The sequence below is a fragment of the Thamnophis elegans genome, chromosome 1 (assembly GCF_009769535.1).
Source record: "Thamnophis elegans isolate rThaEle1 chromosome 1, rThaEle1.pri, whole genome shotgun sequence".
NCBI classification, from domain to species: domain Eukaryota; kingdom Metazoa; phylum Chordata; class Lepidosauria; order Squamata; family Colubridae; genus Thamnophis; species Thamnophis elegans.
In genome coordinates, this window is record NC_045541.1 from 64,999,026 (window position 1) to 65,024,571 (window position 25,546).

A 25,546-nucleotide genomic window follows, 5' to 3' on the forward strand; every position below is an offset into this window, starting at 1 on the left:
GTCTTTCTTTTTGCTTCACCAGCCATAAACCTCACTGCACGTCACTGATCACAGGGCGTCCAAAAGCCCTGCCGCTGTGTCCGACATAGAGGCGTCCCTCTATGGTGGACATAGTGCTGGGGCGGCCAAAAGCCCTGCCGCTATGTCCCAAAGCCCTGCCACTATGCCCAAAAGCCCTGCCGCTATGTCTGACATTAAAAAAAAGTGCCAGCCCACGCGCCAGCAGAGTCGGGTAAAACACACACACACACACACAGACACACACAAATTACAATAATACAATTACTTATGAATTACATTAATTTTGAATTCCTCCCTCTCCCTCCGACCCACATACCTTTTCCAGCTGTTTCACAGAGGATTTCAACTCTGCTCTTGTCTGCCATGATGAAAATGTAAAAATGTAAAAGGAAAAAGGCAAGAGTTGCTGAGGTCAGGCTGGGTTAGGTGCTGGCAGAGTCCCCAATGGATGACTCTGCTTAACTGTTTAAAAAAAGTCTCTAAAAAAACGCCCTCTACAGGAGGAGGCAAGAGAACCAAGTGCCTCATCTACATAAGAAATTTTTCGGCTTTTAACCCTTGCTTAACTCTGCTCAAGTGATCATAAAGATAGACTAAATGAGGCACGTGGTTCTCTCGCCTCCTCCTGTAGAGGGCACTTTTTAAAAGGCTTTTTTAAATAGTTAAGCACTAAGCAGAGTCATCCACTGTGACTCTGGCAGCAACTACCTCAGCCTTTTTCCTTTTACATTTTTTTTTCTTTTGATGATGACAGTGGTGAGGCCCTGCCTCCCCTGACTGCACCTCACTGCCTGTAATATATTACTGAATGCAATTGAAAACTCTCCTATGGCCATTGAAAACTTCACTAGCTACAGTATAGGTTATATGTTGCTCAAGGAAAATATGGAGATGTTGACTAATTTTTCCTATTTGAAAATACTATAATTTCCTTTTTTTTAAAGAGTTGCTTGAGAGGAACATCAACACTGATTTTACCAGTTTGGTTTTTCTTGGTTTTTTGTAACAATAAAAAACTTTAAAAACTTTTAAAAAATTAAAGATACAAACTGGGAAAAAGGTCTATTTTATAATTTATATTTATCAATAATCATTGATTAACCAATGAATTTACTAATAATATAGCTAATACAAGATGCTATTGTAAGATATGACAAAATTTCTACCATAATATCACATATTGCTGCATCCTTTGGTAGAAAATGTTGCCGTTTCCAAAACAGATAGATGACACAGTTCCTACAACCATTCCTTGACATCTTGAATTTCCAATTTCTTAATATACAGTTATTTTTGCTATCATCCCCCTTCCATGCTCAATATAACCACGATTTTTGATAAACAATCAAATTCTACAGCTATGCTACAGAATTCAAGGTTACATTAACAACTTTTAACACTTAAAGATTTTCCTATTAATCTCCTAATATACATTAATACATAATCCCAAACCTGGTTGATTTTTCTTGTAATTTTGTCTATCTTTATGCATACATTGCCAAACAAATCAGTTGTGGATTCATGCTCTCCATTCCATCCCCACATAGTCAAACAGGATAAAATGCATTTGTTTATAAATCATATTTATAGAGCTACCCAATCCACAGTAATTCTGGACAGCATACAAGATTAAAAACTTACAATATAACAAAACAAATAAAAAGGTGATACCAGAGAATCAACATATCCCACAGAACACACACCCTGCATCTAACACAGAGGTTGGGAGAAAAGCCAGGCCTTTATACTCCATTTAAAAGACAGGATTGATCCAGCATATTTTCCATGCAATAATATCATAACCCACATTTACTTGCCTTGAACTCAGTCCCTTTGGGATTGCTTGAGTTTCCATTAACCATGAAAAGTCTTTCAATTTCTTTTCATACTTTTTCTCCCTGGGGAATATTTGCAACAGATTTCCCTTTTTCTTCTTTTTTATGTGATCTATTTTAGAAATAGATATTTGCCTTTCCCATGTTTGTTTCTCTGAGACATAGTTGTGGCTTGTCCACAGGAGGTAGTTTGCTCTTTGCTCAAAAGGGAAAAAGAAACACTACACCTGTATGCAAAGCCACAGAATTGGAAATCTGTGGCATGACCCCTTTTGTCCAAAAAGGTGAATCAAAAGGGAAAGTAGGCCTCAGAGTAAAAAGCTTACGCATTGTCGGCCTGTACTCTTAAATGAAATGTCAAATTCATTTCACAAAAAGGATTTTTCCTCTTTCAGCAACAGACTCTTTCACTAGACAAGGATCACCTTATCTAACCCTCCATAGCAGGGGTGTCAAACTCGCGGCGTCACGGCAGCATCACGTGATGTATTGGGACTTTCCCCCCTTTGCTAAACCAGGTGTGGGCGTGGCCAGCACGTGACGCATCGGCCTGCGGGCTGTGAGTTTGATAGCCCTGGTCTATAGTGGAACTATTAAAAACAGCCATAAGAGGTGGCTACCCAGCCTCTTCTTAAATGCCTCCCAGAATGGAGAACCATTGAAAGTTTTTATTTATATGTAAGCATCAGAAAAATATGCCAGAACCCCAGTAGCTGGATTGGTTGATACATTTGAGGGATTTCTCTTCTTCCTTTCTCTTGCAGTTCCAAGCTAGAAAAGATGCCATCTATCCCTGAAGAACCAGAACAAGGGGAGGGTGAAGTTGAACGCTTCACCATGCCGGACTTCTTGCGACCGCTGCATGATCTGGATATGGTGGAATCCAAAGAAGCTGTGCTAGAGTGTCAAGTGGCTGGTCTTCCTTATCCAACCATTACCTGGTTCCACAATGGGCGGCGCATCGAGAGCTCTGAGGACCGCCGAATGACACAGTGTATGTTCCACCCTGCAGGTTTTCTTGCACACATGGGAATTTCTATACAAAATAGGGTCAGCTCCAAGTTTTGGAGAGGTTCTTGGGCAAGTAACCTTCCAAGAGCCCTGCCATCTTTTTCAGCAATAGCCATCAGACTTTCTGTCTATTATTAGCCCTGAGCTCTACTGCCTGCTTGCTTCCTTGCCAGCTGGTTGGGTGTGAATGAACAAGCAGTAGCAATAGCAATTAGGTTTATAAAGCAGTTGCTTCTTTCTTCATACCGCCACTTTTTTCCTGTGTACTCTGGACTGAGTGAACAGATATATCCATTTGCAAGTTCATATGGTGATTTTTTTTACTTTAAATTTCTAACCTCTCCCTTTTATAGGATCTCATCAGCTTTATCCAATTATAACTTTCTCAGCCTTCTTCCTCTTGACCCATTCACCCATCATTCATAAATACATCTGCTCTTCATTCATGCTGTCTGTCACACCAAGTATAGTCATTCAACTGTATTCCGTACTCACTGGAATTCTTGACTCTATCCCCTTCTTTTTTTATACATACACTGTCTTCAGTACTCATCCCCCCTGCATTCAATTTACATTTATGTTTCATAGCCATTTTTTGCTTCTTTCAACATAATGCAACCTTGGGGTTGGTTAGCATCTTGAATGCTCTTCCCCTACCTTTTTAATTTTAATTACGTATACTATTCTTGTTTTAACCTCTTCCTATTGAAATATAATATTTTACATGGTTTTTATGATTTTAATTATACATTGTACTGAGTCGGTGAGATGGGTGGTAGTCTATATTTGATGTAAGTTTAAATAAATTCATTTTTGCAACAAACTCCATTCTACTACATTTTAATTAGCATTTGCAAGTCATAAAATCCCTCCTTTAATAAATATTCTATCTTGTTATGCAAAGTCATCTACTTACTTAATATATTGCCATTTAGCTGTAATTTGCAAATTATGTATTTCACTTTCCTGCCAACATAGTTTCCTTGTTATTTGATAAATTAATTTTCAAATCCATATTATTTGCTGTATCATACAATCTACTTACCATTCACTGCAAATCACTTGAGTTATCAGTCAACTGCACGGTATCATCTGCATCCAAAAATACATAGCTTCACATCCCAAGCCAAGGCATCTCTAATGACATCCTAAGCATTTCTTAAACAATCATCCATAAACCCATTAGTCAAAGGGTGACAAACAGCCAAGTTTTACTTCCTGCTCAGTATTGAACTATTCACTAAATATTCCATTTATATACTATGTTTCCACTTTCCACAGATAGCACCCCATCATCAATTCCATATTTGTATAGGCCATATTTATGTCTATATTTATGTTATCATAGTTTTTCTCCAAATTGACAAATGTAGAATAAACTTTCTTCCACACATTCCTCTATTTATCTATGATTTGCTGAACAACAAAAATAGAGTCTACACATTTGTTGCCTGGCATAAAGCCTCACTCCACTTCCCAGATTTGCAGATTGTCACCTCTTATATACCTTTTCAAACAAACATTTTCCTAAGCATACTTCATAAACTAATATGCCTGTAATTTTTGTGTACATTCCTGCTTCTTGTCCTCAAACTGTGAGTTGTATCCCTTTGAGGGATTGCAGGCAAATTTGAGGAGGATGACACTTGATCCAATTCTGCATGGACATGGGTGGCCTTTGACAAAATGCTGGCGCTGGACCAGATTGTATGCAGCATTCGGGAGCTGGGGTTCTCCCTCAGTGACTTTTGCAATTGGCTTCTGTGATAGTCTCAACACATCTCTTGAGTACTTGCCAAGGTTACCTTCTGAGTTAGAAGGCAGTAAAGAGGTGGTGACAGTCACCATCTTGTCACCAGTTCCTTAATTCAAATATATGTTCCTGGTCCCATGTGGTTCCTTTGTAAACCTAGTGAAAGAATTGACTCCTTTAGAGCATTTAGAGCGGTTAGGATGTCCATGCTAGATTCAAATCAACTTGATCTACTTGGATTTAAATATTGCACACCTTTAATTATCACTGTTCACTAGAGTTTAACAAACAATTATCCCTAACCTATGAATCCCTATTTTTCTATGCATCTCCTCAACATTGGGTGATATCAGTTCATGTCACCTGATATAATTTAGCTCCTTCGTTCATAATCTATGCCTTAACTTTCCTCCATATATATCCGTCAGTTCCATTGAACAAGATTCATATCGATTCATTTATATCTATTACATCCTTCTTATTTCTCTTACTTCACAGATATAGCAAATATCTATGTTTCTTCCTTCTAGTTCATCAATTAATTGAGTAATTAATTCTTTAACATTTAGTCTTCTAGCTTTCTAAGTTGGTCACACTCTTGCATATGCTATGCTTTTTCTCCTAATAGAAATTTACTATGTTACCAGAATGCCACTCATCATCTAAACATTGTACTGGGGAATTCTGGGAGTTGAAGTCCATGCATCTTCAAGTTGCCAAGGTTGAAAAACACTGGTCTAGATTGTCAAATTTAGTTGCACCTCAGTCATGTGCAGCAATAGGAAGGAAAGTTCTAGTCAGCTTTATACACCTTGGCTGGGGACTGCAAAACTCAAGCCAAACTGTATACAACAGAAAATAAAAACAGATGGGAGGGGGTTGAAAAACTGATGGATGCTATCTCTGATTGGTCAGTTGGTGGGAATATTGCCCAGGTAATGGTGTTTTGAAAATATTAAGAACTGCCAAACCAATGAAAATGACCACAGGTGAGATTCAAGCTACTTTTGAGGGATGAAGAATTGAAATCCTGATGAATATGGAAGGGTCCTTTGGTTTTTGGTTAACCAATAAACCAATAAAGTGTCCTAATATATATATATATATAAACCAATATATAAACCAATATATATATTAGGACACTTTATTGGTTTATTGGTTAACCAAAAACAAAATCTTATATATATATATATATATATATATATATATATATATATATATATATATATATATATATATATATATATATATATATATATATATATATATATATATATATATACTCCTATTCATGGCATTCAAAATTCATTATCTGGGTTTGTTACTGCTACAACTTGCTTCAGGATTGGATATGGGCTAGTTGGCAGAGTAACGTAACTCGCAGCTCTGTTATCACCTGACTCTGTGGTTCACCTTCCAAATTTGTAAGGAAGAATGATCTTAAAATAGCCTGGAAATACTCATTTCTTGCCAGCTTGTCCGTTATATTCTCCATACTATTTCCTCAGCAGTATTTTCCTACAGTCTCTCTGTAGCTATTTTGTTGGCTGCCTGCTCCTAAAAATATTGGTGCCCAACTCCGACAAATACTATTTCATCTTGTGACCTTGCCCTTTTCCCACCCTTCACCTCTTCATCTGTCTTTCCTCTTTGCAGATAAGGATGTACACCGTTTGGTCTTCAACTCTGTCAATCATGCCCATGCTGGAGTGTATAAAAGTGTTATTGCCAACAAAGTGGGCAAAGCCACCTGCTATGCTCACCTCTATGTCACGGGTAAGGAAAGAGTCTGGGGTATGGGAAGAGGTTCCTATTCATTTTTGACAAACTTCTGCTTAAGCATCTGTTTGGTTTTAAGACTATGCCTGCTGAGTGGACATGAGGATAAAAAGGACATGTCCTCCTTCTGGTCTGTAACCCTCGCAGAGATTATTTTCCTATAGCACATGACATTCTGCCCAGTCCTCTATTTCTTGATTGGTATGTGTAGAAAATCACCTAATATACAGTACTTGGACCCAATAAAGTGACTTAACAATAAAACAACAGAATTCTTGATATAGCTGATGAAAGGAAGACCAGAGGTAACTCTGATTATAAAGTAAAGCACTATTTTCCCCTTTCCCTATGTTTGTCTTTTACAGATGTGGTACCCACACCTCCTGATGGTCCACCAACTATAGCAGCTGTTACTGGCAGAGGTGTCACACTGAACTGGAATGCGCCAAAGTGGCTGGATTCAGCTATTGGTAGGCAAGGACAGGAAGGCAACAGGGATGTAAAGAAAAATTTTTACTCCCAGATTCTACTGTTCTAGAGTCTAATGGGTTTTCAAAGGCAGGCCATAACACGTGTCACGGAAACCGGGTTGTTCTTGGGCACTTGTGTGCACAATATGTCTTTGTGACAAAGTCCCCTCTAATTGATAGCTGCCATTTAAATTTCTATTGCATCCCACTCAACCTGGATCCTGCTGATAGGGAAAAGGCATCATTCAGCAGCATAAAATTGGCAATTATGTCCATATCAGCAATGAGTGGTTTTTGCTTTCCAAAAGCATGCTTTCTGCAAGGTAAAATCTTGTTAATTAGACTATTAACAAGATTTTACCTTGCAGAAGGCATGATTTTGGAGAGCAAATATCACCCAGTGACTTTGCCAAACATGAACCTTTCAAGAAATTTATGGACAAGGGTGATACAGCAGATCCTGTGAATTTGGACTTACAAAAAGCATTTGATAACAATCATCACCAAGGGCTCCTTATCAGATTCAGCAGCAGTCATGGCATATAAGGAGTGGTGGATTCCTCCCAGGGTATATGTTGCTAGTTATATAATTTGGTTAGAAATGATCTGAAATTAGAAGTGAGTAGCATAGCAGTCAGGTTTGCTAATGAAACAAAACCATTCAGCATAATAAAATCAAAGCAGGATTATAAACAATGTCTGAAGGATTTTTCTACACTTGAGAAATTCCCACCAAAATAACAAAAACAGTTCAATGTAAAGAAATGTCAAGGAATAGATACTGATGGGAAGAAAAATAAATAAATCAAGCTCCCTGGATATATTAATCGTATGTGAACGGTCTCTGGTTGACCAGGAAAAGGATTCTGGGAATCCGAGTAGAAAATGTCTGCCTTGTGTAAGAATGCTTTAAGAAAAGAACAAACTCCCTGCTTAGAATGATTAAGAGGAATGCATGTAAGGCAGCCAAGAAAGTATTGCTCTTCTTTTATGTATAGCAGCACTGCACTAGATGAAGTTCCTGTCACCTTGCTTAACTGGAAAAGTACGAAAAGAAACAACACACAGAATGATTAATGGCTAGAACCCACACTTAGCTATTTCCACACCACCATCACCACCAACTGGGCATACCATTAATATATCCAGGAAATGTTGGATTTCAGCTGGGGTTCATAATCATCTAAAAGTGCTCATTAGGGGAAGGGAAACGTATGCATATTCTTTATACAGAATATGCATTGTATAGTTTCTCTCATGGACTGCCATATTGCAGACTGAGGCAGGTTCCTACTCACAAAATGTTAATCTCTCTTGCGTGTTCCTGTGATCTAGTCCAGAATGCTCTCACTTATGAGTCACAGTTTATTGGCATTTTCCTTCCTCTATTCTTAGACCCTGCCTCTGTCACCTATATTCTCCAGCAGCAGATCCTGGGGTCCAGCCACTGGACTGTCGTTACTACAGGCTTGCATCAAACCAGCCATACCATTCTGGCTCTAAAGAAAAACATTTACTATATGTTCCGTGTACTCACAGCAACGGCTAAGGCTAACAGCAAGCCTTCTCCACCCACAGAACCAGTGCAGCTCCTAGATCATGGTAAGGCACCCAAAGAATAAAAGGCAAGGAAATGGCTATTTTTCATGAGAGAGTAAAATCCTACTAAAAGTACTCTCGTAGAAGCAAAGACAGCTTAGCTAACAAAATGCAACGAACAAAAACCAAGTACCCCCAATCACCTCTTCTCCTACCCCTACTCCTTTTCTCAGAAGTGCAGCCTTTAAAAATTCCACACACAGGCAGGAATCAGCCCAAATTCAAAAAGGAAACCAAAGAAAACATTCCAATGATACATGGTCCATGCTGAAATAACAGGGGAGCTCAAGATTTTTTTAAAAAAAATGGAACTGCTTGGCAAAAGGAAATTGTTCTTTTTCTGCCACACAGTGAATCTGTGGTAAGAGAGCCAAAATGGTGGGGAGACGAAGGAGAAGGGGAAGTCATAGTCAAGAATGGAATTGGGAGGATGGAGAGGTGTCATCTCATCTGTTGGCACAATTAAAGCTAAGGGTAAATTATGTATTGATGGCTAGGAGGGAAATTTGAACTCGGGAATCAACTCCTTGTCTGACACTCTAATGATTACCCAAAAATGTTTCTTTAGATTCAGGAGGATCAAAGGCATTTATAACAATGGAAGAAAAATGTATGTTCCTACTTCTTCATTTTTTCTTAGACCATGGTTGTTCCAGTTCAAAAGAATTCAGTTACCTCAGGATTTCATACAAAAGGCTGTGAACGCCTTCTGCAGAGAAATTTGCTCGCTGTTCTTTTGTTGAAATATAAAGTTGATGACAGCCCTCAGATTTTTTGAGAACACTTGACGCTCCAAAAGCCTTGGTTTTATAGGAAAAATTATTAGTCACTGGAGGCTCTAAATCTGTAACCACAATTATCAATAAAATAATTTACATCTGGCTTGCTTTGGGGTTGATCCAACTGTCTGTTTCAAGATAGAAAGTTTTCTTTCCTACTGGGGAAGATGGTTGTTAATTATTTCTATTTGTGAAATTTATTCCTATTGGTAGTTGAATATTAAATTATCAAGAGGAGTGGTCAGCATTACAAGCAGGACCTTTTTAGTAGTAAACCATTGTTTCTAAAATCCTGTCCCAATAATATTGCTTTTCAAATGGATCTTTTAAAAACATTTTCCTAAAACCAGTGATGTCAAGTGGTACCCTTCAAATGTGTCAGACTACACTTCCCAGAATTCCTAGCCAGTATCCCCAGCACATCTGGAATGTGTCCTATTGAGAAAAGTTGTGAAGAACATTCTTCATACAATGCAAGTTTGATATAAGAATTGAAAGAAGTCTCCCCATTGCAGCAATTGGCTGAGATGCTATTTAAGAATACTTTTGGTACAATCTGATCTAAGAAAGGTGATTCAGGCCCAGTGGCTAAGAAAAAGGAAATGCAGGTAGTCCTTGACTTATAATAATTCATTTAGTGACTGTTCAAAGTTACAACAGCACTGAAAAAAGTGACTATTGACCACTGTAGCATACCCATGGTCACATGTTCAAAATTCGGATGCTTGGCGTTCCTCGGTCATGTGATCAGATTTTGTAACTTTCTGACAAGCAAAATCAATGGGAAAGGCAGGTTCATTTAACAACCAGGTTGATTGTAACTGCAGTGATTCACTTAATAACTGAGGCAAGAAAGGTCATAAAATGAGTCAAAACTCACGTAACAAATGTCTCACTTTGTAACAGTATTTTCAGCTCAATTGTGGTCGCAAGTCAAGGACTATCTGTATATGGAAGTGGTATCATGGATGAACTTCATTTAATATACAGTTCAAGGAAATTCACCTCAGCAAATTGAGAAGCATGAAATCTCTCCCTGCAGTGATTGTGTAGAATTTCTTGGATCTGTGCTGGGGGCTCTAATGTGATGGGTTGTGTGTTCTCAGGTCCGTATATGGCAGAGGCCCCTATAATCTTGGACAAGCCAGATGTGGTATATGCAGTAGAGGCACAGTCGGCTTCCATCACTATAACTCTCAACCATGTTGAGGCTGTTGTCACCTGGAGGAGGTAGGTCAACCACCCAATGTATTTTAAATCTACTTCACACTTGCCCAGGTGAGGTTTGCAGGAGGCTCAGAAGCTGCTAGAGATGACAGAACAACTGTTAAGCATCTTTGCAGAAGGGAGGCAAAGATCCAAGGAAAGATATTTTTTAGGTTCTTAAAATATAGAAGAATCGTGAATTGTGTTCTTACTGCTGAGCTTCCATACATACAAAGCTTCAAGCCTCTTCCATGTTGATGTTTGCCTCCTTGCTGTAGTTATCAACTTGAGGTTGCTGTAAAATGCTTAGCAATTGTCCCCCCACCTTCTCCTTCCCCTTCATGTAGCAGCCAGCACTTTATTTAGCCAAAGGTAGAGTGCCAAAAAAGTGGAGCTAATCTGTTTTTACATTTTTTGTTAGCTTTTTATGGGAAGGAGGCGGGAAAAGCCCACCACTATCACTACTCTGTTTGGCACAGAAGTAGGGGTCCACATTCCCCCAGTCAAGGTACTGTGGCCCCCTTGGCTTCTGGACAAAGAGTATAAACTGAAGGAGAGGAGACAGCATAAGGCAAGACTTTCTGCCATTTGGAAGTAACACCATCCTACAGCTCCAGAGAAATGCTGTGAAGCTATTGTGCAGTGTTTCTCCCGGAGCATGGACCATGTTAGTTGTGGAATTAATTAGATGGGCTTTCCAGGATGATTGGAAACCCTGTGTATTTTGGGACATGTGTAAGGAGAAGTTACAATTAGGTTCCAGAGCCTAAAGTCAAGTGATGATATTTGTTGACAAGGGACATTGGTGGAAGCCTGCTGCTTATGGAAGAGGCTGAAAAACAGGATGCATGTTGAACACAGTTGCTTTCTATCAAAAACGCTTCTTCTTCCTTCTTCCTCCCAGGGCTGGCATGGTGCTCAAGGATGGTGATCCCAACTGTGAGATGAGCATGCCTGATGATGATCAGCACACCTTGCGATTCCTCCGGGTGGGAAGGGGGGAAGTGGGGGAAATAACCTGCGAGGTGAGCAACCAGCATGGATATGATCATGGCTTCATCAGGATGGAGCTGGCAGGTATGGGAGATCATCCCACTTCACTCCATCTGAAGACTGTCCCATGACCTTTTTTAATCAAGTTATTAGGAGAGGGCTGCTTTTCAAACTATTGTTTGTGCATAAGTAGGGTTACGGCATGCACACCCTACAAACTCATGTCGCAAGTACGGAGTCACCAACTATGAGAGATTCCTGGTCCTATTGGTTAGTAAGCCCTGAACTTTCACACATTGCAGGACAATACTCCCCATGGAAAGGAGTGAGAACCTTTCTGGCAAACTTCTTCCTGGTTCAGCTGAGTATGTTTTTTTTTTCTGTTTCCAGAGGCACCACGTTTTGAATCAATCATGGAAGATATCGAAGTTGGAATAGGTGAAACACCACAGTTCGCAGTGGTAGTAGAAGGCAAACCACTTCCAGATATTATGTGGTACAAGGTGAATATGTATCCAATTTTGAGAAGATTTTTGGGTTAATACCTGCAGAATGTTTTCAGATTTTAAGAAGTTATTGATGATGCCTCTCAATGTTAACAGGCAGGGCCTGTTTCCTTCCCAGATGATCTTATATGCATTCATCTTAGTTCATTCCACATTTTTTTTTGGATTGGCATAGTTTTTTTGTTAACAGCCAGGCTGAGCTATTTCATCACCTGCCCCGTCAAAATACCAATACAGAGAAAGTGTTATTTGGTTGGCTTCTAATGCCTTTCTCCTCTGAAATAATGAAACATTAACCAAACAATCCTGGCTTATAGAGGAAGAAATAATGAGTAAAAGATGAGAAAACCTTTAGACTGTGGGATTCAAGGAACCCATTTCCTGTATCTCCATAAAGAACAGCAGATGTGTGAGAGCAAAGCAAAACAATATAAGCGTTTGGATTTCCAGACCAGGAATCCCCAACCTTGGCAACTTTAAGCCTGGGGGATTTCAATTCCCAGAATTCCCCAGCCAGCTGTCTGGGGGACTTCAATTCCCAGAATTCCTGGGGAACTTCAATTCCCAGAATTCCCCAGCCAGCTTTGAAGTCCCTCAGGCTTAAGGTTGCCAAGGTTGGAGATCTCTGTTCCAGACTGTTTTTTTACAAGTCCTTTGTCTCCCAAATCTATCTCCATTAGAATCAGGTGCTCCTGGCTGAAAGTAACCACCTGAGCTTCGTATATGAGGAAAGTGAATGCTCTTTAGTTGTGCTGAACACAACAGAGCAGGACAGTGGAGTCTACACATGTACTGCACGCAACCTGGCTGGAGAAGTGTCTTGCAAGGCTGAACTTGTGGTTCATGCAGGTATGTGATACTAGTAGGGATGAGCATCCAGATGTTAGCTCGTTGGAAGCCCCAGACACCAAGAATAGGCAAACAGCTTTGTTTCCCAGTTGCTCCTGGACCATAGTAGATATCAGGAAAGTCTACACTTTTTGCTGCTTTAATCAGACCCATTGTTTTTGAGGTCAGTTATTGAAATTAGATGCTCAAGAGTGGAATTTGGAAGGCAAAAGTTCCAATTCTTTTTATTAAGGGCGAACAATTAGGTTTATGTGGAAACACCTAGATATCTTAGTTTTACCTGCAGTGTGACTGATGACAGCTCTCTTGCATACGTACCTCTCCTTTACCACTTCGATGTCTTATTGATTTTTAGCCATACCAGATTCGGATGCTGCACAAGCAGAAGAAGAGTCACACATAGCCCGCCGTCTTGCTGACTATTATGATGCCCATGAGGAGATCTGCAGGTGAGAGAAAGAGGGAATGAAAATGAGGAAGATAAGACAGGCAGCAACTGTGACTAGTTGGGTTGGCACTTTTTTTAATAGGGATGGAGATGGAGACAGGTTTAGGCTAAGGCCAATTAGGCACTGGCCTAGGGCTCCAAAGCTTAGGGGGTGCCAACAACCCCCCTCCTTCCAAATCATTCTAAAGACATAAAACAATGGATGGCAGAGCTATCAATCAATATGACATATTAATGAATGTGACACATTGGAGAGAAAAATATTTACGTGAAATCCTTCAGAAGTGTCTTAGTAAGGGCTGGATAACCTGGATTTTGTTCTCTTCTAAGCAATGTTCCTCATTTCTGTACCGTTGTCTTTCTTTTTTCCGTTTGTAACACACACACACACACACACACACACACACCCCGATTTGGTTGTGAGCCGCCCTGAGTCCCTCTGGGGAAAGGGTGGCATAGAAATACAATAAAATCGAAAATCGAAAATCGAATCAAATCACCATCTAAATTGAACAATAAAGTTGCCTGATGTTTCACAATATTCTGTTTTCTAGGGGAGCCTTCTCATACGTTCGGCGAGTGACCCAGAAAAGCACCGGCTTGGCTTTTGCTGCAAAGTTCATCCCATGCCGGGCCAAAGCCAAAAAATCAGCCCGTCGTGAGCTGGGCATTTTAGCTCAGTTGGACCATGAACGTATTGTGTACTTCCATGATGCCTTTGAGAAGAGGAATGCCCTCATCATCATTACTGAGCTGTATCCTCTTTCATTTGTAAGGCTGAGTAGGCAGTGCAATGATCCAGGCAATAGCCTGTTTTGAGGCCACAATGAGCAAGATTGGGGTTTTCTTGTTAATCTGATTATAGTCTGGCCTGGCATTCATTTCTCTTAGGAATGTTCTCATGCTGCCGATTATGTATTAGGGAAACCTACACCTAGAATACTGCATCCAATTTTAGTCACAACACTATAAAAGAGATGTCGAGACTCTAGAAAAAGTGCAGAGAAGAGCAACAAGGATGATGATGGGGCTGGGGGCTAAAACATATGAAGAACGGTTGCAAAAACTGGGCATGGCATGTCTAGTGAAGAGAAGGACCAGGGGTGACATGATAGCAGTTTTCCAATATTTGAGGGGCTGCCACAGAGAGGAAGTGGTCAAGCTATTTTCCGAAGCACCTGAAGGCCAGACGAGGAATAATGAATGAAAGCTGATCAAGGCAAGATTCAACCTAGAAATAAGGAGAAATCTTCTGACAGTGAGAACAATCAACCAATGGAACAGCTTGCCTTCAGAAGTTGTGGGAGCTTCATCACTTGAGGCTTTCAAGAAGAGACTGGACAGCCATTTGTCAAGAATTGATATAAGGTCTCCTGCTTGAGCAGGGGGTTGAACTAGATGACCTACAAGATCCCTTCCCACTCTGTTATTCTGTTCTAAGAAACCTTGAAAAGCTACTCCAATTCATTGGCCCCACTCTAGAATTGTTTCCTGTATACATTGAGCAGATAAGGAAGCCCCAGACTTCATCCCACAAATGATGTTTGAGTGCCTGCTGAGGATTTCAAGGTTGAAATTCAAGATTGACTTGGTGTCATTTAGATAAGAGTATATGGAGAACTCCTGAATAGGCTTTCACTGGTCCTGACATTTCTAAGCATCTATAATTTAGGATACTGCCGAGGGAAACGAGTCTCGTCTGTAGGAAGTCACTGACTTAAAAAACCTACTGTTTTCTTTAATGGACGCTTTAGCTGCACTGGAGACGAACTGCTTGAGCGCATTGCGAGGAAGTCCTCTGTGAGTGAATCTGAAGTAAGTGCCAGCTCAAATAATCAATATAGATTCTCTGAAGCTTTTCTACCTGTTCACTGTCATTGGATTTATTAATTTAAAAAAAATCATCACAGTCTTTGCCAATAAAGCATCCCAGGTAGTTTGCAGTAAATTGAAAATGCAAAAGAGCCTTTGTGCCAAATCACAACACAAATCATGCAGATAATCTTCCTGTGTTAGAATATATTCAGGATTAATAGATCTATAGTAATCATCCGTTAGTACATTTAAAAGATGTTTTATCTTGTGCAAAAAAGAGAGAACAAAGAAAATACTAGATATATCACTATAAGGCATGTAGTTTAGAGAAGATCCAATTTCTGAACACCACCTGCTCTACTTTCAATGCCAGAAAGATCTGGTCAAGAGCCCAAGAGGGATCTTAATTTTGATGTGGCTTTTAAGTATCCAGAGTCACTTAGCTCTTATGGTTTGGGAATAGATCAAAAACCCTTGGGATTTTTGTTCCCTCCCTCCCTCAATTTAGTCTTGACTTCTAGTGACTGTCTGGACATGTCTATGCAATTTGCAGCAATATTTTTCAAAGTGATTTGCCATTCCCCCTTCCCTGGACTGAGAAAGTAGTGGCTGGCCTAAAGTCAGGCAGTCCCCTGCTTTCTAATCCACTTCCTTTAAACACTATACCAAACTGTCTCTTAAAACTGATAGTATATATTGCAAAAGACCAAAAGAAGTGTGACTAGAACTTAAGCATTAAGCATTTGGACTATCTCGGCACAGCTGAGCCCCACATTCTCAGTCAAAATTATGAATGTGATGAGAGGGATTGTGGTACCATCTCTCATGCCGGATGATGCTCCCGCCACCATAACCTCTGCCTTGTCATGATTGAGGATTGTTATTGCAGTTTGCTTGTTATTTGCCTCTGACTAATCCCCAACAATAGTTTAACTTTTGGTGACTTCATATGAATTACATCCTATGAATGGAAATTTAGAGATGGAGATGTTTAGTATTACTGAGGACACCTCATTTTGAATTTTGGGCAGAGGAGCACTCCAGTGGCATTGGATTTTGGAACGGTCTCTCCAGATAAACCAAAATTAGAACAGTGTTCATGCTCCAATTGCAGGCAGGTTATCCAAAAGGGCACGGTGTCAAACTCACAGCGTCATGTTGCCAGGGGTGAAATCTAGCAGGTTCTGACAAGTTCTGGAGAACCTGTAGCAGAAATTTTGAATAGTTTGGAGAACCGGCAAATGCCACCTTTGGCTGGCCCCAGAGTGGGGTGGGAATGGAGATTTTGCAGTATCCTTCCCCTGGAGTGGGAAAGGAATGGAGATTTTCTAATAACCTTCCCCTGGAGTGGGATGGGAATGAAGATTTTGCAGTATCCTTCTCCTGCCATGCCCACCAAGCCCCTCTCACAGAACCGTAGTTAAAAAAATGAATTTCACCACTGCATCACGTGATGTATCATGACGGTTTCCCCTTTGCTGGGGTAGGGGTGGCCTGCGTATGATGCATCTGGCCACCAGTTTGACATCCCTGCAAAAGGGTAATAATGCAGAAAGCTGGGGAAAAGCAACACCTCATTTCTCTCCTCCTCCTCCTCCTCCTCCTCCTCCTCCTCCTCCTCCTCCTCCTCCTCCTCCTCCTCCTCCTCCTCCTCCTCCTCCTCCTCCAGGAAAGGGTTTCAGCTAGGCAACCAAAGTAAACTCAGCACCAGTCTCTGCACAAAGTATTGGATGGATGAGGGATAGGAAGGGAAAGCACCGGCTTGCTTGATAATGAACATGGAGTTACACTTGATTGCATGGACACTTCTAATACCATTGGTTTTTTCTGTCTTTTCAATTCTCCCTCCAGATTCGCTGCTACATGAGGCAGATCCTGGAGGGAATTTGTTATCTCCACCGCAATGGCATCTTACATCTTGACATTAAGGTGAGTCTGTTCCAGCATGCTTGAAGCCTTACTTGGTTTTCTGAACGTTTAGCCTATTTTGGCATGAAAGTATAATTCTCTGGCCGGGTAAACATTCACTGAAGGTTACATAAGAATTCAGTGAATGCAATTCTCCTCTCTGCAGAGGCAGTGGAAATTGCCAGCTAAATCTTATTTTAGCTAGCATCTTTGACTACACACAGAGAAACCGTATGCCAAAAGGGACATGCCCTAGGGTGCCATGATGCTAGCTACAATCTAGTAGCCATGCATGGCATGGCAAGTCCGTAAATAATTCAGTTGCACAGAAGTATCTGGAAAAGCTTATAGCATCCCTAAGCTTTTGATTTGGGTGGCTTTTCTTACTCTTTATTGTTCAGTGAAAGGAAGAAGTAGGCTGGATTTACTTTTAGCCAGGGACATGCCACTTTTCCGACAGTGTTTCTTAACCTCAGAACTGTGGCTGGGGAATTCTGGGAGTTGAAGTCCACATATCTTAAAGTTGAGGAATACTAGGCTAATGAATGATCTGTAAAAAAGTTGTGATCAGCATAGGAAATAAAAGCCAATAGAAGTTAATGTTAACTTGTTTTCTGAGAACAAAGGTTTCAAAGCGAATGATGAGATTTTGCCTTTGAAAAAAATAATTGTGCGTAAATCAAAATGATGGTTTTTTGCTTTTTTTCTCTCTCCTTATTTCTAGGGCTATATTGCCTTAGATGGGAGGATCTGAGAGGGCACAAACAAAACTCAAACTAGGTGGTTTAATTCATTTTGTTCATTTTATGATATGCTTTTCCTTTGGAGCTTTTTCATCTCCTTATGGGTTAGCAGGGAAGCAACAGATTACTCCTACTACTAGATGTATGAGCTGATTCCTAGCAGAGGCGTCTTAAATTAAGCAGAGAGGACTACAAATTCCATACCCCTGGCCTATCCTTTTAATGACTGAACACAGTGCTTGGTAGGAATTGTAATTTGAATAGAAGCAAAAAGGAGCAGGTCTTGAATGGCTGGAAAAATTTGAAGACGAAATCAAATTAGCTGCTGTTGTGCAAGCTTTTGCTTTTAAAATAAACCTCATTAAAGTTTTACCTCATGACTATCAAACAGAAGAAAGTGGGCCTTCGGGAACAGGGGCATTGCGGTACTCCTATCATTTCAAGATGGGAACCACTTTTATGAATGATTGCCTCAAATTACATTGCTAAAGTTTGCAGATAAAAGCTAAATGCATATGTAGAAAGAATTGAAGTATGTGTTTTCCTTTGCCAGTTTGGCTGCTTTCTGATGAATGATAGCACTGAAATGGAATCCCCATGTTATTCACCCATGCCCCATTTTTTTCTTCCTATAAATGTTTCTAAGAGGATAGGATAACACAGAAATAGTATTTCAGTTGTCATAGGAATTATACCTCCTGTGGCAAGTTGGCATTAATTTGTATTTACTAGCAAAATTTCAGGGCATTCTGTGGGAAAAAAACAGAATTCATGAAGGTTGAATACAACTGGTAGAGAAAGACGCACACCAACATTTTGGGCTAATGTTACACATTTGGAATTTCAGGAACAGATTTTAGAATTAGTCACACAAATGGTTGACATATAAACATGGCCAATCATAAATAGTTTTCTTTTAGGAAAGAAACTAAAACTTTTTCTCCTGTTTTTTTTTTTTTCAGGTTTTCTTGCCTATGGCACAATTCATAGTTTTGGGCTTTTTCTTTCACATTATCAGATTTTTGTGATACCAGAAATGGAAATGGTAGTGTAGATTTGGAACTGTTAATTGGCCCTGAAGCATGGAAAACGAATAGTTCAAAAGCATTTTTGTCAGATTGCAGGAGCTCAGATTGTTCAACATACTGAGGAAAAATGAAAAGTTGCTTAATAAGGGAGTTTCTGAGATTTTCTAGTAAAAGAATGTTTGGCATTTAAACTTCCTATAAGGAAGATATGGGAGAAACAAAATCAGTGATAATTTCTACCACTTTCTCCAATTTTGATCAGAAATAGAGATTAATCAGGTAGTGAGGATAAAAACAAAATAGTTTTCCTTTTTCTAGTAAATACTACAGTAACATTGGCTATAGGTCTAAGAAATGCACTTTTATCAGTGACCATGGGATAAATAATGCACAGAAGGAAAGCTGTAGATAATCCTGGTCAGCTAACAGAAATCCAAGGTCTGGTTTTGACTGGAATGTTATTTTAAAATTGTAAACTATTTCCATTTTGTTTTTCCTCCATAGCCTGAAAACCTACTGCTGGCTGAACCTGGCAGTGATCAGGTGAGAATCTGTGACTTTGGCAATGCCCAGGAACTGACTCCAGATGAACCGCAGTATTGCAAATATGGCACCCCTGAATTTGTTGGTCCCGAGATTGTCAGCCAGAGTCCTGTGTCCGTGGTCACCGATGTCTGGTAAATTGGGGCAACTACACACTGATGCTTATTTTTGTGGGCATCCCTGAATATAGATAGGGAGAAGGGACTTAAAGAGCATCATCTAGAGGCTTTAAGATATTGGAAAACAACTACAGCTCAGAAATGGTTCTAGGGCAATTACTGCTTAGGGCAATGTTTTTGTATTTCTGCCTAAGATTGCTAGCTTCATAAAGAAGAGCCAGCTGGGAGAAAATGCGAAGCTGGCTCAGTTCCACAGATTATACAGCATTCATAACTTCGCCTTCGGGGTGACATAAATCAAGTTTTTATGTCAGAACTAAAACTGCCTTGGGGAATGTGAGACTAGATTGTGGAATTAGATCATGCTACACAGCATTCTTCACCATGCTAGAGTGTGCTTGTTTGAATTAAGAGTTGGGGGGGGGGGTTTCCATCAAACCCTTTTTTTTAAAAAAACAGGGACTCAAATGCGAGGGCTTCTGAGTTTATATTGATCAGCTTTTTTAGATTTTCCAGGTATAGATGCCATTACTATATGGTCCATCAAAGCAGTAAAATTTTCTCTGTCATCTCTCTTTACAGGCCTGTGGGAGTCATGACCTATTTATGGTAAGTTTGGGGAGTTAATCCAGGACTCAGAATGTTTCCACCTCCCATACAATAGTGAATAAGTGGCACAATGAGCAAGATTGGGGTTTTGCTTGTTAATCTAATTATAATAATCTGGCCTGGCATTCATTTCTCTTTAGAGTGTTTTCATGCTTGGGGAAACCTTGAAAAGCTACTCCAATTCATTGGCCCCACTGTTTCCTGTATACATTGAACAGATAAAGAAGCCCCAGACTTTATCCCACAAATGACGTTTGAATGTCTGCTGAAGTTTGCTGACTGTTCCCTCTCCTAGTCTCACAGGGATCTCCCCATTTGTGGGTGAAAATGACAAGACCACACTCATGAACATCCGCAACTACAACGTAGCCTTTGAGGAGAGCATGTTCACAGGACTGACCAGGGAGGCCAAAGGCTTTGTTATCAAAGTGCTGGTTAATGATCGCCTGTAAGTAACAGTTGCTCCAGGGGACATGGTGGTGGTGGTGGTGGTGGTGGTGGTGGTGGTGGTGATGGTGGTGGTGGTGGTGTGTGTGTGTGTGTGTGTGTGTGTGTGTGTGTGTGTAGGTTGAATCACTTCCCCATACTAGACGGATAGAAAGCAAACTTCTCCCAAAGCTACAAAAAAGCTCTGAATAGGGGGAAAACAAAATCTGGACATACATTACAAACAATTGAGAGTTAAGATCTTGAAGAAAGCAGATTTATTGACAACTGATAATTTTTACTACAATTTGCTTGGTCACCCATAACAAATTTTATACAAACACAAACAGAGAGAGAGCCATAACTCGGTTTTTTTAGTGCTGTTGTAACATTTTACAGAGTTTTCCTTATTATTTTAGCAAACAATGTCACAACATTTAGAATAATGCATTAACCGGGGTTATACCATATGCAATTAAATAAAGTCACATTTCTGTGAGAATGAAAGCCATTTCTTTCCCACACTGAAAAGTTGTACAAGAAGACATTATCCTTTTGATAAAACAAAAAAAGATATTTAGCTGGGGGTGATCAAATTGGGAAGAAAATAATCTTATTGGCCGGAATGGATCTAGCTCCAATGATGTCATTCCCCTGTACTGATGAATAACACTTAATCTGCACATTAATTCTTCTTCCCTTTTCCAAATAGGAGGCCTAATGCAGAGCAGACCCTGGAGCATCCCTGGTTCAAGGTAAGTCCTACTACAATAATCTGCCTCTTAGGACAGAGCTGGGAGCCCATTTATGGTTTTGAGGGGTCCCTCTCTCTGTCTCTCTCTGTCTCTGTCTCTGTCTCTGTCTCTGTCTCTGTCTCTCTCAGAAGCCTAGCAGGCTTGGCTTCTCCCATAAATACTGAGAACAAAACTCACTATGTCCATTTGCTTCACTCTGTACTACCCATTTTCTCTTCCAGACACTGGCCAAGGGCAAGAGTATCAGCACAGATCATCTCAAACTGTTCATATCTCGCAGGAAGTGGCAGGTAAATACCTCCTAGCAATGTGGTGGCAGTTCTTTGGTTGTTTAACAGGAGTCTGCCATTTTTCTCAACCAATAAAAACGGCGAGGAATGAATAAGAAGAGAAGTTCTATCAGGCATAATCCCAACAGCTCACAGCTGCTCCTCAAGAAAAAGATGAATTCCATTTCTAAACTCCATGCTGTACTTTGGAAAACTTTGTACAGAGAAATGGGAAAACTGAGAAATCCCAGTAAATTGCAATGCGTGGTAATATTTGTGCTAATTTACGAATTTATTAATAATGCCTGGCATTGCAGAGGCAAAAAGCCACTTTTCTTCTTGCCGAACACTCAAACACAACTGATATTGTAGGAATAAACAAAACAAAACAGTATTCTTAATTATATGTACCTATATAACAAAACAAAATTCTGAATTATATTTTATTTAATTTTAAAATACTTAGTGACAGCATTCAGAGTGATATATACAAAAAGTAGCTAAATTTGATATAAAAGACTATAAAACAATAAATTAGAAAAGTCAGTGGATAGCTAACTAGCAAAGATCAAAATACAGAACTGCACTATTAGCTGGTCAATGATCTTTAGCTGCAAATCTAACTTCTGGTGACAAGGAATGCTGGTAAATCATGTACTTTTTACTGTCTATTTTGTGTTAACACTTATCATTTGTTTTTCATGGACATATTTAGAAACGATTAATGCACAAAAAGTACAAACATGGTTTTACATGTTTGTAAAAGACATGTTTACTTTTTCCAAGGCTGACCAAAATTGTGTTGTTTTAAGAATGGGCAGCTTATTCTAGTTAAATGGGTCTTGATTAAATATTTTAGCCTAGCAAATATTTTGCCTGCTTAGTCTGTACGAAACAGGATGGGGGATATTATTACTGGATAGGCACAGCAACCAAAGAGGTGGAAGATTTATATATTTTTTCCTGAGTTCCAGCTCATTCAATCTTTTTGTTCTTCCTATACTTTTTTCTACACAGCGCTCCCAAATTAGCTACAAGTGTAACATGGTGCCACGACCTATCCCTGAGCTTCTAGAGGACACATCCACACACTTATCTATTGCTGTGCCACGTCTCCTAAAGGAAACATCAGTCCTATCCTCTTCTTCAGATTCTGATGATCCTGAAGAGCTGCCCTATATTCCTATGCCCCATCAGCCTGAATTTTCTGGTTCCCGGATGTCCCTGACTGAGATTCCCACAGAGGAGGAGTCTGTGGGTCCAGATGGGGCTGTGACGGAGGAGGATACATCCATGGATTGGCAGGATGTAGAGCAGAGAGGAACTAAGAGAAAGGAAGATGTAGAGTCATCCGTGAGGAAGCATAAGAGTAAGGTGCCCCAAAAACGTTCCACAGAGGCTGAAGCACTGGGCTCTTTTGAAGAGGAGACTAGTGATGCCCAGAAAAGGCCAGAGAAAAGGAGGGCACTGAAGAAAGGCTCCAGCCTGGAGTCTCCAGATGCTTCTGACAAAGCCTCACAGAAGGCGGGATTGCGCCGCGGCAGTTCTGCAGATAGTGCCCTTTTGCTCAACCTTCCCTCAGATGAAGCTGAGTCCCTCTCGCGTCCAATCTTGACCAAAGCTTCCTCCATGGAGTTGCCCCGTCGCAGCCCCAGCCCTGGCACATTGTATCATAGGAAAGGTGGCCTCCCTGAGGAAGAATATGCTCAGCGCCTGGAGCTCATGCGCCAGCGCTTACTGCGAGGCAGTCCTGTGGACGGCAAACTGAGTGGCTTGCGGGGGCCCCTGTTGGAGACCCTTGGCCTTGAGAAGAAGGTCCCGAGGCCTCCCCGGTTAGAAAAACAGCTGTCCCCAGGGCATAAGATGGTGCGTGCAGCCTCTAGTGAGACAGCCCCACAGCATTTGCCCCCAGAGGGGCGTCTTCTCCAGAAGAGTAGCTCCTTCAGCCATGGTGATGGGGAGCCTGTCATCCTGCACCGGCGTTCTGGGGCACCATTGGAAATCCCCTTGGTCCAGGCAGAGACTCAGAAATTAAAAGAGACCCCATCCCTCTCAGCACTGAATGAGTCCCGGCCACACACACCACATGAAGCTGTCTCCAAAGTATCCAGCCTCGAGATGGAGGTAGGAACTAAGTCCCTCACTAGGTCTAGCCTGAGAAGACCTATCCCCAGACAATCTGAGGAGAAGCCATCAGCCAGATTTGCCAAACCTGATGCTCCAGTGGCTGGGAAAGCCATGAGCTCCAAACTGGAATCAATACCATCCAGGCAAATCTCACCCATCCCCGGCAGCTCTGCTCCAAAACGTTCTGCTTATGCTGATGTCATGAAGTCTTTGACTGGTGAATCTTCCCAAAGCCCTCAGAAAGAGACTGCTGAACCTTCCATTGCTGCTCCTGAAGGCGTGCCTCAGCAATCCCCCACAGAAATGCCACCCTCTGCTGTGGTCCCCAGCAAAGAGAAAGAGCTTCCCTCCTCCTCATCCCAGCATATTGCGGACATTGACTCTGAAGAAGTCTTTGAAGCCAAATTCAAGAGAGGCAGGGAAGGCTCCTTCAACAGAGGCTACAAGCTAATCTCCAGATCTGAGGAGCGGCACCTGGCCAAGCCCCTGGTGCATGAAGAAGGCATTTATCGGCCAGGACCAGTGGGGGCTCCGCTAGAATTTTCCAAGTCTCCGGCCCCCAAGCAGCTAGGCGCACGCTCTCGTTCAGTACAGGACCTGCATGAAGTGGAGAAGGAAGGAGGCTTCATCCGCAGAATGTCGATGCGCCTGCGCCGCACTCCCCCTGCTGAGAGAAAGAAGGTCAAGGAGGAGGACACAGGGGGTATGAGCCAGGGGCGCAGATCTTCATGGGGCTTGACTTCCAAGGACAAAAAGGACACAGAGGGCCAGCAATCCAAGCCTGGCTCCAGTGAATCCCCTGTCATGGCCGTACGCCGCAAGATTGGAAGTAAAGTAGGCCGCCTCTCCACACATCTACGTAGCCACTCACAGCAACAGGCTGATGACGACCAGCCGATTGCTACTGGCGACTGTGTCCAGCAGCTTGAGAAGAGAGCTCCCTTTCTCTCTCAGATACGCCGTGCAACCTCTGAGGGTGAAAACTTGCGTCAGGTGGGCATCCCACAGAACCAGTTGGCAGCCCAGTCTGCTAAGGTCCCCTCCACAGAATCGTTCCAGTATGAGTCGTCTACAGGCAATGGTGAGCTACAAGTCATTACCTGGGATGGGAAGGGAAAGATTGTGTCAGAGTTTGTTGCAGAAATCAAATCCAGAAAGCATACACAGGTACCTGATGCAGCAGGATTCATTAACTTCTCTTTTTATACTTAATAACACATAAGTCCTATACAATACAGTGGTGGGATACGGGCGGTACGGCCCGGTACAGGTGTACTGGTGGCAGCTGGCAGCAGCAGCCACCATACAAGAATGGTGTTTCGGTGGGCCCACCCGCTCACGTTCCTTACCTCTTTTTTGAGGGAAATGGGACAATTGCGCATGCCCGCACAGCGTACAGCGCCTGCATGACCTCGCTGAGCAGCTGCGGCATCGTAGGGCGGTGGTGTGCCTGAGGTGGACGTCTGACCTGGTCACAGAGTACCGGTTGCGACGGGATCCGGAACCCTCCACTGATACAATACCAATGGCTGGTTCTTCCAACATGTTAGAGTACAAGCAAACACAGGCAGAGGAGAGGACAGTTTTCAAGTTTCAGTTCAGAGCTCAGACTAGTTTGGGCTTTTGCACAGGTTCAGAGCTGCATAGCACTAAGCCATGTCCAGATTCCTAACTGTCTCCAGCAAATACTGTTTCAGTTTCCAAACAGTCCCCATTGGCTGACCCAGTTGCCCTGTCTATTCATTGGCTGACCTTGTTACCATGTCTTATTCCAGTTCATGAATATACATTGACAGATTTCAAATTGAAGTTATGGGCAGGCAGGTCTATATCTAAGGGCTCTTGCTGCTGCATTCTACATTTTGTAAGATGCGTTTGATAAGATTCACATCCTTCACCATATTTATTCCTGAAGATCTAGTAGGGAAACAACATAAGCAACATGTTAACTTTGC

The 25,546-nt window shown here is 41.3% G+C and overlaps 1 protein-coding gene across 1 annotated transcript in view; it reads left to right on the forward strand.

Moving 5' to 3' along the window:
* The window catches only part of SPEG (striated muscle enriched protein kinase), a 132,806-nt gene that overhangs the window by 85,495 nt on the left and 21,765 nt on the right, over positions 1 to 25,546 (forward strand). Inside the window, exons 13-30 of the mRNA XM_032211896.1 lie at positions 2,621 to 2,850; positions 6,277 to 6,396; positions 6,765 to 6,869; positions 8,265 to 8,471; positions 10,354 to 10,477; positions 11,358 to 11,530; positions 11,837 to 11,949; positions 12,633 to 12,801; positions 13,157 to 13,250; positions 13,804 to 14,004; positions 15,004 to 15,064; positions 16,916 to 16,993; positions 19,248 to 19,420; positions 19,988 to 20,014; positions 20,310 to 20,462; positions 21,153 to 21,195; positions 21,417 to 21,485; positions 22,482 to 24,672. Coding sequence (XP_032067787.1) covers positions 2,621 to 2,850; positions 6,277 to 6,396; positions 6,765 to 6,869; positions 8,265 to 8,471; positions 10,354 to 10,477; positions 11,358 to 11,530; positions 11,837 to 11,949; positions 12,633 to 12,801; positions 13,157 to 13,250; positions 13,804 to 14,004; positions 15,004 to 15,064; positions 16,916 to 16,993; positions 19,248 to 19,420; positions 19,988 to 20,014; positions 20,310 to 20,462; positions 21,153 to 21,195; positions 21,417 to 21,485; positions 22,482 to 24,672 — 4,331 coding nt within the window. The remainder of the gene's footprint in view (positions 1 to 2,620; positions 2,851 to 6,276; positions 6,397 to 6,764; positions 6,870 to 8,264; positions 8,472 to 10,353; positions 10,478 to 11,357; positions 11,531 to 11,836; positions 11,950 to 12,632; positions 12,802 to 13,156; positions 13,251 to 13,803; positions 14,005 to 15,003; positions 15,065 to 16,915; positions 16,994 to 19,247; positions 19,421 to 19,987; positions 20,015 to 20,309; positions 20,463 to 21,152; positions 21,196 to 21,416; positions 21,486 to 22,481; positions 24,673 to 25,546) is intronic.